This window comes from Styela clava, chromosome 15 (genome assembly GCF_964204865.1).
Source record: "Styela clava chromosome 15, kaStyClav1.hap1.2, whole genome shotgun sequence".
Taxonomy (NCBI): Eukaryota; Metazoa; Chordata; class Ascidiacea; order Stolidobranchia; family Styelidae; genus Styela; species Styela clava.
The window spans coordinates 15841154-15855762 of record NC_135264.1 but is presented as its reverse complement, the minus strand read 5'-3'; the positions used below and the strand labels follow the sequence as shown (position 1 = coordinate 15855762).

At 36.2% G+C, this 14609-nt stretch overlaps 1 protein-coding gene across 1 annotated transcript in view; it reads left to right on the top strand.

The window, feature by feature from the left end:
* Window positions 1-14609, top strand: part of LOC120334465 (uncharacterized) — a 122314-nt gene that overhangs the window by 92425 nt on the left and 15280 nt on the right. Inside the window, exons 2-15 of the mRNA XM_078109470.1 lie at window positions 4999-5128; window positions 5882-5940; window positions 7616-7660; window positions 8305-8439; window positions 9021-9113; window positions 9248-9340; window positions 9487-9579; window positions 10178-10270; window positions 10405-10497; window positions 10644-10736; window positions 11410-11511; window positions 12256-12315; window positions 13410-13496; window positions 13898-14056. Of these exons, the coding sequence (XP_077965596.1) occupies window positions 5044-5128; window positions 5882-5940; window positions 7616-7660; window positions 8305-8439; window positions 9021-9113; window positions 9248-9340; window positions 9487-9579; window positions 10178-10270; window positions 10405-10497; window positions 10644-10736; window positions 11410-11511; window positions 12256-12315; window positions 13410-13496; window positions 13898-14056 (1290 nt within the window). The 5' untranslated portion in view covers window positions 4999-5043. The remainder of the gene's footprint in view (window positions 1-4998; window positions 5129-5881; window positions 5941-7615; window positions 7661-8304; window positions 8440-9020; window positions 9114-9247; window positions 9341-9486; window positions 9580-10177; window positions 10271-10404; window positions 10498-10643; window positions 10737-11409; window positions 11512-12255; window positions 12316-13409; window positions 13497-13897; window positions 14057-14609) is intronic.

Sequence of the window (14609 nt, the reverse complement as noted above, 5' to 3'; positions counted from 1 at the left end):
AATAAAAAACATCCGCCAAAAATAATCCTCAGTGTTATTTTTCAAAGAAAAATTTTCGAGGAAACACGGTATACACAAAAATAGCGATATTAATGACTAACACCGAAGGACATTTCGATCAAATCAAATTCGCTCACGAAAGAGTAAAGGAGACTCATCTCTAAGCAAAGTTACCAGAGAATACGGAAATGTTGGACATGCCCTTGACTAGGAAAACGAATATAGGAACCTGTCGGAAAAGGCGATCTGGCCACACAAAATAACCGTAAAAAACTTATATATATTGTCCATGATATATGGCTAAAATTTAGTTAGCAGAAAGCAAATATACTTTGCTTTCAACTAATTCATATTTCAATCACAACCAACGATTTGGATAAACATGGTATCCTAAAATAAAAGGCCATGCTCCACACAGTAAAACCATAAAATATCCTATTCTATACATCAAAAAGTAAGTTATTCATTAAAGGTACAAAAAAGACATAAATGACTTCGAAATATGTACGTTCGAAATCGATGAACAGAGAAGATTTTTACCTAATTTGTATCAAGCACGGGTATAGCATAGCTATAGCATAGCATGAAGCGGTGTAGTTTAAATAATTTCTCCAAGAAAGGCCGCACACACTCACCCAAAAATAAAGAGACTCATCGATGACTAGAGTTACCGGCGACCACAGAAGCTTGTCGCAATGCTGCCGCCCATAATATCTATCAAATATTGTATTCTATCTAGCAAAAAGTACTTTTGTCAGGAATAAGCAAAAATATTTTCAAATCATTCATGCTTTAACCCCGACCAACGGAAATGGAATATGCTTAATAATTGCCAAGCACGGGATATAGCATAGCGCAATGCAGAATAATTTTATAAAAATTCGTCTAAAAAGCAAGATCAGTCGCCTTACAGATGTTGAGTTTATGTAAGATTTAGGCGTTGTGTAGGTCCATATATTTCATATTCTTATTGCGATAATGTCCAGTCGCCATTACGTGACAATAAATCATATTCATTGACGTCTTGGTCAAATATTTGTGTATGGCGTCCACTCTAAGAGTTCGATCTACGATGAAAGACGCATCAATTTTGAGGTTATTTTTAAAAACTTGCGATAGTCAAGCTGACATTTAGGTCGCCACATGCATAACCAGAATTCTTCAAAGTTTTAGAAATTCTTGTAATTTCTAGTGTTCGCCCGTATATTTCCTCAAACACGAGTCTCAAAAACGAGTCACTTTATTGATGTACTTTGCATAGGATGATAACAGACTCTGATGTCTTTAAAGGAATCGGTAAAGTTATATACCGAAAATTTTGAGTCCTTAGTTTTGTATGTAGGTTTTTTTTGGATTCTGGTTTGGCTAAAGTCATAAATTCTCTTTGTAAAAAGAATTAAATCAACGTTTGACCTTGTTTAACCAACGAAATTGGACGATTGGCAAAACGATAGGAGATTCAAGGCATCGTTTTTTCAAATTTTTAGAAACTTTTGTAATTCTAATGATCGTCGTAACTTTCCTCAGATATGTGTCTCATCTACTTCTGAGAGATAACGCGTGGCTCAAGTTCGTTTAAATATATCCTAATTTTGAATAACATACTGATTAGGTTATATATGATTGCACTTTAGTAAAATGGTTTTCCATATTTTCTCTGTGACCGGATTTACGAATAAGTGCACATGAGGTCTTCGACATTTAATTTTTTGGATCTCCAGAAGTATGTGCCCGGCGCACAACCCGAACATAGTATGTATACCAGGTCAGGGTTCAGATTGTGCGCCATCTTTGTGCACATACTTCGGGAGCGCCTAATTTTGAACTAAAAGTTATTTCTAATTATATTATTCGTGCGAAATATATTCCCGTTTGAAATAAATGAATTTGTATGGATTTAAACTCTATCATTACAAGCTGAAAAAATGTATCCACGTTAAATCGATTATACCGAGATTTATTTGGGATTATTGCCTGGGACGACAATTAATTTGGCCTTTGAGCTCATTTCATCTACGAAGTTGGGCGATGGGCAAAAAGGTTTCCCCGTTTACCCGACCATTGACCCAGGAAAAATTCTCCCTCTACTTTACTATAGCAAAAATTTCCTTACTCGTTTTGAGAATCCAAGGGCAAAAAAGATATTCGTCGTTTTTTTATATTTAAACAGAGACGGATTTTTTATAAAATAAATAACCCGGAAGTAGGTTGAACTCTAAACCCGGAAATAAGACAAATAATTGTAAAATTGTATAGATACTCAATATTTCCAATAACTGGGCATTTTGTTCGATATTTTGCGTCTTGACGCAAATATTTATTCTTGGCGTACACCCGTTCCTATCTAACCGAAAAACAATGGTATATTAACATCCAGGGACGTGTACCAACTTGGAGGGAAATTGAACAACGTTTGTGACGCATATAACACTGTTTCATTAGCCTGACAAGGACCGGGTAAAAATACTCAAACATTGCCTCGACCAATATGCTATCAGTGATGGCAAATGGAATAACCGCGACCACTTTTCTTACTCATTTTGCGAATTCAAGGGGAAAAGTGATATTCGCCGTTTTTTATTGTTACTTTAACCGATACGTATTTTTACCAAAATAAATAATCCGGAATAAGGGTGATCTGTGAACCCGGAAATCAGACAAATAAATGTAAAGTTTTATAGATACTCAATATTTCCAATAACAGAGCATTTTCGTTCGATATTTTCACGTCTCGACGCAAATATTTGATCTTGGCGTACACCCGTTCTTATCTAACCGATAAAACAATGGTTTGTTAGCATTCAGGGACGTGTACCAACTTGGAAGAGAATTGAACAATTTATGACAACTATAACACTGTTCATTAGCCTAACAAGAACCAGGTAAAAATACTCAAACACTGCCTCGACTTTTATCCGATCGATGTTGACAGATGGAATTTGCCGCGACCATCTTAAGCGTTTTAGCAGGGTTAAGACAAGTAAATATCAAGATGTTTCAAACGACTTGGCACGCCCTAAATGTAAACTTTAATTATTCCAGGATCTTAGCTGTGTACATGTCTTTAAGACTTTATCATCAACGTGAAATGACTTCCATACATATTTTAGCAAAAGGTGAAATCGCTGTTGAAAAAACGTAGAAAATACACTATTTTAATAAAAATTTAAATTCTTGCTATCTTATTCTGAACAAAGTGAGAAAAAAATATACAGGGTGTCCATATCGTCCCTCTACAATTTCAATTTTGGTACAAAGTCAGTTCTCAATATATCCTAACCAGGTTTGTTGTTTTCTGTAATTGTTCAAGTATTTTTACTCAATTTAACAAATCTGTGAGGGCCAAAACAATATATGGTATCAATAAATTCACTTTGCAATTTTAATCAAAATTTTTAGAAATTCATGGACACCCTTTGAGCTTGTTAAATTAATTAGTTAATTGGTAGTTTAAACAAATAAGGAAAATGTACTAATGACTTCAAAATTCAATGAAATATCTGATCTTTAATGAAAGTTTATATAAGCTTACCGACTGGCGGATTCTTTTTACTGACTTTATGGTTTTATATTTGATAAGCTACGTCTGCTGTTTGGTAAATAGGCGTTATCAAGAATTCCTAATTGAATGGGTTTCATTGTTAGTAAGGGCGATGTCGGATTCTGACGGGCCTGGGTTTGGATATAAATTTTAGCTGCGAGGAAAACAGGACACAGATGGGTAGATGATCGGAGAATTCGTTGGTCGAGCAAAGTCGTTTATTCGGAAGCAGTCACCGCACTTTTAAATGAAAAATTGGGAATTGAAAATAGGCTAACTTCGTCTTTTCTTTATCGTTATGTTGGAAAGTCATATTTAAAATGCTGTTTCTAACTAATTTGGCGTCGCAGGTGAGAGATATCTGAATGAAGGCCCATACTCCGAATTTTGCTGAGGGTGTAAGGGACTTGCGCCTCTTTTTACCGTTACGTTGGAAAATCGTTTCAAAACGCTGTGCCTATAACTAAACTGGCTTTGCAGGTTTCAAGTATTGGAATAAAGGCCCATCACTTCACACTCTGCCCAAAATGTAATAAATTGCGTAGACTTGAACCGGAAAGATCTGAGACCTTCATAATAGCTACTGTCGTAGGTTCTGGTTTGGGTCAGCCGGTTCCGGTTTAAGCCAGCAAGTTCTGGTTTGGGCCAGCATAATGGAAAATTTGCGCAAAAATTGATAGTGTAAATAAGTTACATAGACTTTTCCCCCTCAAAGTCATAGGCAATCACTAAAATGCCAAAAGGTGCTGAATTATGGCGGTTCGTTACGCACACTCACTCGGAAGTGAAAGGGACTCATATACAAGCACAGTTATGGTTTATCACTAAAAAGCCAAGCGTATTGCCATAATTTAGATTTTTATTCTAAATCTATAATAGGTAATGCTATTGAAAATTTTAGCACCCAAACTCAGAACCCAACTTCAGCATTTCTATCGAAAAATTTGTCTTCAAGTAATCTAGCAAAATGCAAGCGTCAATTTTAATCAAATCAATGCAATCATAGGGCAGATGTAGTTAGTAGCGTCGGAGAGAATTGAGTCACAAATCTTTTATGGTAGTTTAGCGCTCTATTTACCGTTCGTGACTTCGATCAGAGATCGGTCTCTTTGATTTCTATTCATTAATACAGGGTGTCCAAAATATTCTGGTTGATTTTATAGTAATGACAATTGAAAATTTCTCTGTCTTTGTTTATTAATAGTTTCCATTGTGCCCAAACTTACAATTGTTATTACTTTGAAATCGGGAGAAATTCACGGGACACACTGTATACTCCAGGGATCGAATTATATTGTAATACCTATAGAAACACCTATTATAAACTATTCAAAATGCTTAAAAGCCAGAGTGCAAGTTTCCATTGCCGGTTAAAAACCTTGGCATCTTTCCCGGCCAGGACTTTATCAAGACTTTACCGAGTACAAAAACTGAAAATATATCTATTTACATTTCCAGCCTAAATAACTCATAACGTCTGATATACTCAGAGGAGCCCAAGAATGAGGGGTTTTGTTTTGCTGGCGGTTTGTGCCTTTTTGGCCACCGCATTCAGCGCACCGCTGGAGACTGTCCAGAAAAAGAGTTGTAAGTACTGGATTCTATTAATTTGTTCTGCTTTTGGGTTGGCAACGACCGTTGTATTTTTGTCACGATTGTGAAGTGGCGAAAGGGAATCTTTGTACAAACCTCCTTATTCATTCATCGCTAAAACGCCTAATGGCTTTGATATTTTTTAAGTTAATTTGGAAAATTGTGATTTCTACAATCACCATTGAATGTTTGAAATCCTGACGCCCACGAAATTAGAATTTCGATTTCAATACCTGCTGGAAGTTCAAAAATTCGACCTCGAATCCGGCGAAACAGCCAGACCTCACGGCCTTCATTTCAGATATGAAATATATAAATAATTAGACATTGCAGTTATTACGTGATTAGTAGACTGTACAGTATATCAATCCCAAACATTATAAAGAAAAGGCTATGGTGGTTATATGCTTCCGTAATAATAATTTTAATTAAATTATCGCCCAGAAACTTCTATTAAAATTTCGGATCTGCCCAAGATGTAACAAGATGGTATAAATTGAACGGACAGTAGGCTGTTATATCAGTTATTCTATACCTAACAGATATCCATATAAGTGACTGCTAGTATTGATACCCGCTTTGAGACAAACTTAACCAAACTACCATTTTGCACAAGCCCTAGAATGGGTATATTTCAAGACGTAGGCCCGGGTTATTAAATAAGCGCGACCCCGAAACTCATACTATTTATGAATATTTTTGCAAGCTTTGAAGTCCTATTTTTGAATTCGAAATCTTAATTTTTAGACATGTATGGACAACATCAAGCACAATTTCAAAAATCGAACAAAGGCTACCAATATCAGGTAACATTTCATGTATGTGCTTTCACGGGTACTCCCGAAGTACGCATACTACAAATACTACGGGAGTCACTTAGCTAGTCCCCGAACTCGTAATAGAACTAAAATAGGAAAAATTGGAATAAAATTATGGCCTAACTCTAACTTGGTACACATACTACGTTCCGGTGTCCGCCATCTTGATTCACTACTTCGGGAGTACTTTTTTACGCGCCTTGTTCTTTGTCTTGTATGAAGCAGGAATACACACAGAATATACACAATCGACTTCTATTACGAACTCCGGATAAACGAAAAATTTGACTCCAAGTCCGACTCTCGACTACGGTTTACAAAAATTTTTAACTCCGACCAAATCAAATTTTGACAGCGAGAATTTTCGCATACGCAAACCTATTTGGATCTTTTTACAAATCCCCCGCCAAAGAAACGCAAAGGCGCTGAAGATTCATATTTTTAAATCATTTCTAACCCGAACCTCTACTGGATAATTATCAAATTGATATTTTTGGACATAACAGAGGATGCTTTTTTTCTTTCAAATTTCACATTTTTGCATTAGTGGCGGGTGTTTTTTACAAAATATAATAATTTCAGCATATTCTAGCCTATTTTATCAACCAGTTGAAGGCGCTTAGTAAAATTGATTCATTTTGAAATCGCAATCGAAACTTTGACAAAATATCGACTATAAATTTAGCTAATAAATAGCCAAAAAGACTAATTCTTGTTAGGTAAATCGATTTCTTCAAAAGATTGCGCAAGCAACTTATATATTTCATAAACTGTTTCCTTTTAAATTAAAGAGGCGTCATCGTAAAAATTATAGTGGATGATTTGAATGTGTGAAACACTACCTGGCATATTCATAAAGCTGTAGAATAGTGGTTCCTAACCTTTTATGGCTCGTGTCTTCCTTCCGGAGGGTTTTAGCACTCACTGTACCTATGTTTCTATCATTCCAATGGTATTTAGTGTAGATTTTTATTTAAAAGTGAATTCCAAATCACGTTATGTTCAAATAATTCATGCTCAACAAAGTGGGCTGAAAATATCTCGTAAAAAAGGCTGATGAAATGATAAAAGCGCTATCTCTGTGACTTTTATTTAACCGCATAGTCCGGTGTCCTTATTGTTAACCAATGTCTAAGCAAATAGCAGAGGACAATAATGGTCGTTTGTGGTCGAGCGCCGATATTGTCGTTTTATAAATCGAGTCGACCTCGCCCTATTAGGAAACAAAGATTATTTGATTTCTGGGCGTCCTACTACCGTTACGAGTGTCTTTTTTTCCTTTGTGACTTCTCCTAATTAACTTTTTTCGTGATCAGTTTCCATAGCTATAGGTTATAAAAAAGTTTAGCCGATTGAAACGAATTTATCGGTAACTAACAAAGATAGTTGGAACGATATAATATATATTATATACTCTATGCACAAAGAAACGACGGTATTTGCACGTTCAAGCAAATTTTTCATGATTTTGACAATTTTTGCACGTTGTATCAAGGTTTTTGCACGTTTTCATTTATAACTGTCGCGACTTCCCTTCCCCAGTATAACTGTGTAATTATCATAATTTGTGTTCGACTTTTTTTTTTCTTTACTGGTTGGAAAAATAAACTTGATTTGACTTCAATTATTTATACATTCAATTCATTTTTATTATTTTTTTCAGGGACAGAGCCAAACTGGAAATGGCGGATCCCAGTCGCAACACCAGGTATATAATGATCAATTCTTATTCTCCGTTTTTTTTTCTTATACAGGGTGGCCCCCGTTAGACAACCCATCAATTTCTTAGTTTCTTTTATCAAAATGACTAATTCAACTAGCACTGACAAAAGCAAACTACGGCTCGCGGGCCAAATCCGGCCCTATTGGTATTTAATCTGGCCCGCCTGATGCTGCCACAACCAAACTAAAATCAATTTTTGATGTTTTAGCTTAAAATAGCTCAAAGAATTTGTTGAGATTGCGATTAAATTTAGTCTTGGCAAAAGGCTCATTGTTTCCACTTTCATGCTTCTGTAACACTTCATATTCATAACATGCAACTTATTACGTCACACTTACATGGCCCGCCAGTCTAGGTGGGCAAAAATTTTTGCCCCTGATCCAGAAAATTTTGCCGTTGTTCTTGTTCTCGTTCTCCGGCGGGTCACCTAGCTGTTACGGTCTACCTTGGAAATTATAAATTTTGGTACACTCCCCTCTCCTTTTGAAAATTCATGGCTATACGCTACAAATATTCAGCCACCTGCACCTGCGCGTTTTATAATGAATATGCCGAGCCTGTAATAAGTGCGATGTTAACAAAAACATATAAGCTGATATTTAAAATAAAAGCGGGAATCTTTTCTACAGACTCAAGTTAGTACCGGCGGCGGCGGTTACCAATATCAAGGACAGGCTCAACACGGAAGCAGCGGCGGAATGCAATCTCAAACACAGGGACAAGTGAGCTCTGGCAAAAACGGCGGATACAACGGACAATACCAGGTATGTAGGAGATTCGCTTATCAGGCACGAGTGGACTTATGGATAGTTTTGTTATTGTGTCGTCGTTATTCTTGTTGGTGTTAAAAAAAACGCTTCCCTTTTTAACTACTGGGCCAATTGCTTTATAATTTTCAGTGTCTAAAGATTGTATTTTTGCAAGAAGGCTATTACTCTCATTTATTCCAAAATTTTATGTGGCCCTATGTCTATGAAATTGGTAATTTATTGTGGCAGATTGCATACTCGCATTACTTCGTTTAGACCTACGCGTCCATAAATTTAAAAATCGCTTTTTGTTTATCGATTTGATGGCTGGCTCATCTTGCTAAGTCATAAACACATTCGAGATTGTATTTTTGATACAGTAAAATAAAATGAAACATGATATAAATTTTGTAAGAATTAAGTAACCACACAATTTTTGTGGGAAAGTTAAGTCACCGAAAACCAAGATTGGTTATCCGAGTAGCGGCACTCAAGGTCGCTGGTTATGTGTGTGGTGGGATTATTTGTTTGTTTTCGTCAATAATTTTATTGCCTTGTATGCTGATTATGGAGTCGAAATAAATTTATATTTATAGTCACAAAAACAGAATGGCGGCAATGGTGGACAAGCCCAACAACAAGGACAAGTTAGCTGGGGAAAGAAGAAAGGATACAGCGCTCAATACCAGGTAACGAAGGCAATTGTAAATTGCTGTCAATAGCGCTGTCTTACATATAACACCATGGACTTTTTTTCTCATTCTTAGTAGTCACATAGATTGGATATTATGCATGTTATAAACACATTATTCCCACTTTTTAGGCACAAAAACAAAACGGGAAAGGTGGCAAGCAATCCCAAACACAGGGACAAGTAAGCTGGGGAAAGAAGAAAGGATACAGCGCTCAATACCAGGTAACGAAGTCAATTGTAAATTGTTGTCAATAGCGCTGTCTAACATACAACACCTTAAGTATGACGATGACATTTTTCTCTCCTTCCTAGTAGTCACATAGATTAGATATTATGCATGTTATAAACACAATATTCCCACTTTTTAGGCACAAAAACAAAACGGGAAAGGTGGCAAGCAATCTCAAACACAGGGGCAAGTGAGCTCGGGCAAAAACGGTGGACACAGCGCACAATACCAGGTATGTAGAAAATACTAATTCGCTTATCAGACACGTAATGGACTTATGGATAATTTTGTTATTATGTTGTTGTTATTCTTGTTGGTGTTATAAAAAAAAATCGCTTTTCTTTTTTAACTACTGGACGGACCAATTGCTTTCAAATTTTCAGTGGCTAAAAATTGTATTTTTTGCAAGAAGTCTATTACTCTCATTTATTCCAAAATTTTATGTGGCCCTATGTCTATGAAATTGGTAATTTATTGTGGCAGTTTGCATACTCGCATTACTTCGTTTAGACCTGCGCGTTCATAAATTTAAAAATCGCTTTTTGTTTATCGATTTGATGGCTGGTTCATCTTGCTAAGTCATAAACACAGTCGATATTGTATTTTTGATACAGTAAAATAAAATGAAAACATAATACAAATTTTGTAAGAATTGAGTAACCGCACGATTTTTGTGGGAAAGTAAAGTCACCGAAAACCAAGATTGGTTATCGAGTAGCGGCACTCAAGGTCGCTGGTTATGTGTGTGGTGTGGTTATTTGTTTGTTTGCATCAATCATTTCATTGCCTGGTATGCTGATTATGGAGTCGAAATAAACTTATACTTATAGTCACAAAAACAGAATGGCGGTAATGGCGGACAAGCCCAACAACAAGGACAAGTTAGCTGGGGAAAGAAGAAAGGATACAGCGCTCAATACCAGGTAACGAAGGCAATTGCAAATTGCTGTCAATAGCGCTGTCTTACATATAACACCATGGCCTTTTTTTCTCCTTCTTAGTAGTCACATAGATTGGATATTACGCATGTTATAAACACATTATTCCCACTTTTTAGTCACAAAAACAAAACGGGAAAGGTGGCAAGCAATCTCAAACACAGGGACAAGTAAGCTGGGGAAAGAAGAAAGGATACAGCGCTCAATACCAGGTAACGAAGTCAATTGTAAATTGCTGTCAATAGCGCTGTCTAACATATAACACCTTAAGTATGACGATGACATTTTTCTCTCCTTCCTAGTAGTCACATAGATTAGATATTATGCATGTTATAAACACATTATTCCCACTTTTTAGTCACAAAAACAAAAAGGGAAAGGTGGCAAGCAATCTCAAGCACAGGGACAAGTAAGCTCAGGCAAAAACGGTGGATACAGCGCGCAATACCAGGTATGTACAAGATAATTTACTTATTCATAGTCGCGAACGGTTGCGCTCCGTGGTAAGTATTTTGAACTATTCTACGTCAACCCGCAGGCTCCGAATATCCAGTGACGAGTTTACGCCGAAGAGGGTCGTTGGACTTGTCGCCGTCAAGGCACAGAAAATCGATCAATTTTTATTTTGATAGGCGAGCAAGCGCGTGCTTCTGCTACTTCAGAATTTTTAATATCCATTTTGTACATTATAAACCCAATAATGAATTTATTTCAATCATATTTTCGTCGGTTTTTCGCTTCTTACCAAAACCACATGGTGGCGTTTTTTCGTTTGTTACCCTAGTATTCGTGATTGCGGGGTTTTATCGGGGTATGTTTATAATTCGTTTACTGCATTGCTAAAGCACCAGTACAGCCCTAACCGTTACTATGTCCGAATGTTCTATACATCCATATGTATTTGTATATTATTTCCTGATTTCAGAATAAGTTTTCATTTCTTAGTTTTTATCAATCAGTTTATTGCTTGTTATGCTGATTATGGAATAGAAATAAAGTTATACTTATTATACTTTTAAATATTTTATCATCTATCTGTCTTATGCCATATTTAACCTGAGAACCGGAAAGGTAATAAGACGTCTTAATCATTTAAATAATGTTATTCTACTTACATTCTATAGCAACAAAAGCAAAAAAGCAACTCAAAGTACGTGCAAAAACAGAAACAAGTTCAAATAACCAAAACTTGGGGAAAGAATGGAAAAAAATCAGTTCATAAACAGGTAAGTTCATGCAGTTTAATGTCAAACAACCTTAATATCCATCCTGTAAATCCTCATAAAAGTCAAAAAGATATTCGCAGGGTGCAGATCCGAGCAAACATGTAGCCGTTATAGTTCTGACATGAGATTTCCGAGTAAACGGTTTGCGGCAGATATGACATAGTTTACGGCTGTCAGCAGAACGCTGTCAGTTATATGTATTTTTTGTCGACTTTTGATTTTTTCTGCTCGTCTGAGTAGATGTTCGTTTGCGGTGGATGACCGCAGTAAACGAGTAGCGTGCACAGCGGCTAACGAATGGCGTTAGTTAAATGAGTAAAATTTTGACCATGTAACGTAATAACGTAATGTGTGACGTAATAAGTTACATTTAAACAATATTTACAGTGTGACAAAAGCAAATCTATGAAACCTGTTGTTAGCTATTCCGATACATAATTGAATCCGGTATTAAACTTAAAATCCCATCACTAGATGCTTTGTACTGCTGGTAAATAGGAATATACGGAACAAAAATTGGCTATATAAATGTTTCAATACTCGAACTAAACTGGTTAATCAGTAGTCAGATACTGTACTAAAAGGTCAGATACAACGTCTTACAACCTGTTATATCCACCTACTTATTTCAACATTCCCAGGCAATAAATAAATAAAAAAAAAGCACCATTTTCTCTCAATATTTTACTTTAAATAAGATGTTTAATCAAGTATTGCAAATCTGAACCAAGTTTTTATTTTCAGAAACAAGTTCAGAAGAGCAAAGGTTCATACAAATCCAAGCAAGTTCAACAGCAAAAACAGGTAATTTATTTTAATTAATGTGATTTAACCCAGAAATTAGTGAAGCATATATTGACAGCATCGGTGCCTTCTAATTCATATTAGAATATTCTGATACGATATCTTTCATTAAATGCATACGTTAGCAGAATTGGTGCTCCATAATCCATGTGAGAATACCCCGACTCGTCATACTTCATTGAAATTATTTAAACCAGTTTCGAATTGCCATATTGAAAAACGCATTGACAATGATGATGACGAGTGTATTAATAGGGAAGATAGTATCACAGCTTCAAAAATAAGTTTTAAGTTTGGATTGAAGAACTATTTGCATTAATATAAGCAGGTGATTCCTAACCGGGCGCCGACAGAGCAGTTGGATGGGGACACAATTTTGGGCGCAGAACTGATTTTGCTTTTCCATTTACAAGGAAACTCCTCAGCTTCCTAGTTTTATTGCTTGATAAGGTTATTTCACATGGTGTTTTTACGTTGTTGAGCACGAATTGTTTGAACATAATGGGATTTGGAATCTACCAATCAAGATAACACTATAAATACCACTGGAATTATAAACAGGAAGGCCATGAGTACTAAAAGCTTCTGGGAAGAGAAAACGAGCCTCAAAAAAGGCTGGGAATCACTGCTATAAGCTGTCCGAGTTCATGTATCTGAAATTAATAACTGGCTAACAAACACCATAACCCCACATGATCTGGTTACCAGACGAGAAGTCGTGGTACGCCATATGTTTATGTGGTGTTATCAACTTTCCTTGTCCTTAGGAAAATATGAAATCCATTCCTAAGATGCGTCGGTTCTCTCGTAGTATGTGTACCAGGTTAGGGCATAATTTTATTCCGATTTTCTTTATTATAGTTTTATACGACTCCAGGGACTCTCTGTGTCAGCCAAGTGAATATACTCCCTGCCCATAGGTTTCAGTCCCTTTACACAACTTGATGTAAAATAGACGAACAGAATTAGCTACCTTCATATCGGTACACATATTTCTGAAGCGCCGATGCTTCTTATGAATACCTATATATTTCAACAATATGATAATTTATTTCTTTATACCTAACCAAAATCTGATTACCATTATATTTTAGGTTCAAGGAAGCAATGGAAAATCTCAATTCCAACAGCAAACTCAGGCTCAATGGGGAAATAAAAAGGGAGGCCAAGCACAATATCAGGTAGGAGAAGAGATTTTCTAAACTTTTCATTAGTGATTAATCCTCTAACACAGAGCTCTGGTTCGTGGCGTCTGGAGTCGTTTTCTTCTATTAACTAGTGTGACACTGGAATATCGGGTCGCTTAAATTTGCTCAAAGACTGGCTTTTGTTAGTATTTTATGTTTGACTTTTTCTCAGAATGATTCAATGTTAGACTCCATCATAGGTGACGCTGCTCGATACACTCACCGAAACGTATTTTTCATTTTTTTATCTTAATTATATTTGTCCGTTATGTACTTTTTGCATGTGAAAAATTAAACTACTGACTGACAGAACTCTTCTTGCTTCCACAACTTTCCCTTTCCCGTGATAAGTATGTGATACTTATCCTATTCAATAATTTTTCTGTGCATTACAGCAACAATCCCAAAAAAATAAAGGAGGGAAACAATCACAATCTCAGAGCCAAGTACAATATGGCAATGGAAAGTACCAAAGCCAAGGCCAATCTCAAAGCCAAAAATACAAGAAGTATTTTAACTGGGGAACACAGCAGCAATCTCAAAAACAATCTAAAGTGAGTTTTTTCGCGCCACTTTGCGCAAGGCATTGTGAAAGTGCCCACTGATATCTATTTTTAGAATAATTAGAACAGCGGTGGGCAAGGTTTTTAGAAAAGGGACAAAAAAATTGTCCGCACCTGTACTAGCGGGCCATGTAAGTGTGACGTAAAAAGTTACATTTTATAAACAATATTTACAGTATTACAAAAGCAAAAGTGGAAACGATAAGCTCCCTACCAAAACTAAATTTAATTGCAATGTCAACAAAATTATTAAACTTCAGAGAACAGCTTTGTGGGTCTCCAAGGAAGAGCAGAGTACCCTAATTGAGTAACCCTGACTTGGGTTATGATAAATAAGACTAGCCCAATCTTTCCACAGAATAGCATGTATATTAGCGAGCTTTCGTTAGAAAAAGGCAGTGGTTCCCAAATCACGGCCCCCGGGCCAATTAAGGCCCGCATAACGATTTAATATGGCCCGCGGACTTCAATTAAAAAGTTTAACACTTCAAGTTTTTACTTTTTTTTGTTCTAGATACTGTCAATTGGTATGTTATTATCACAG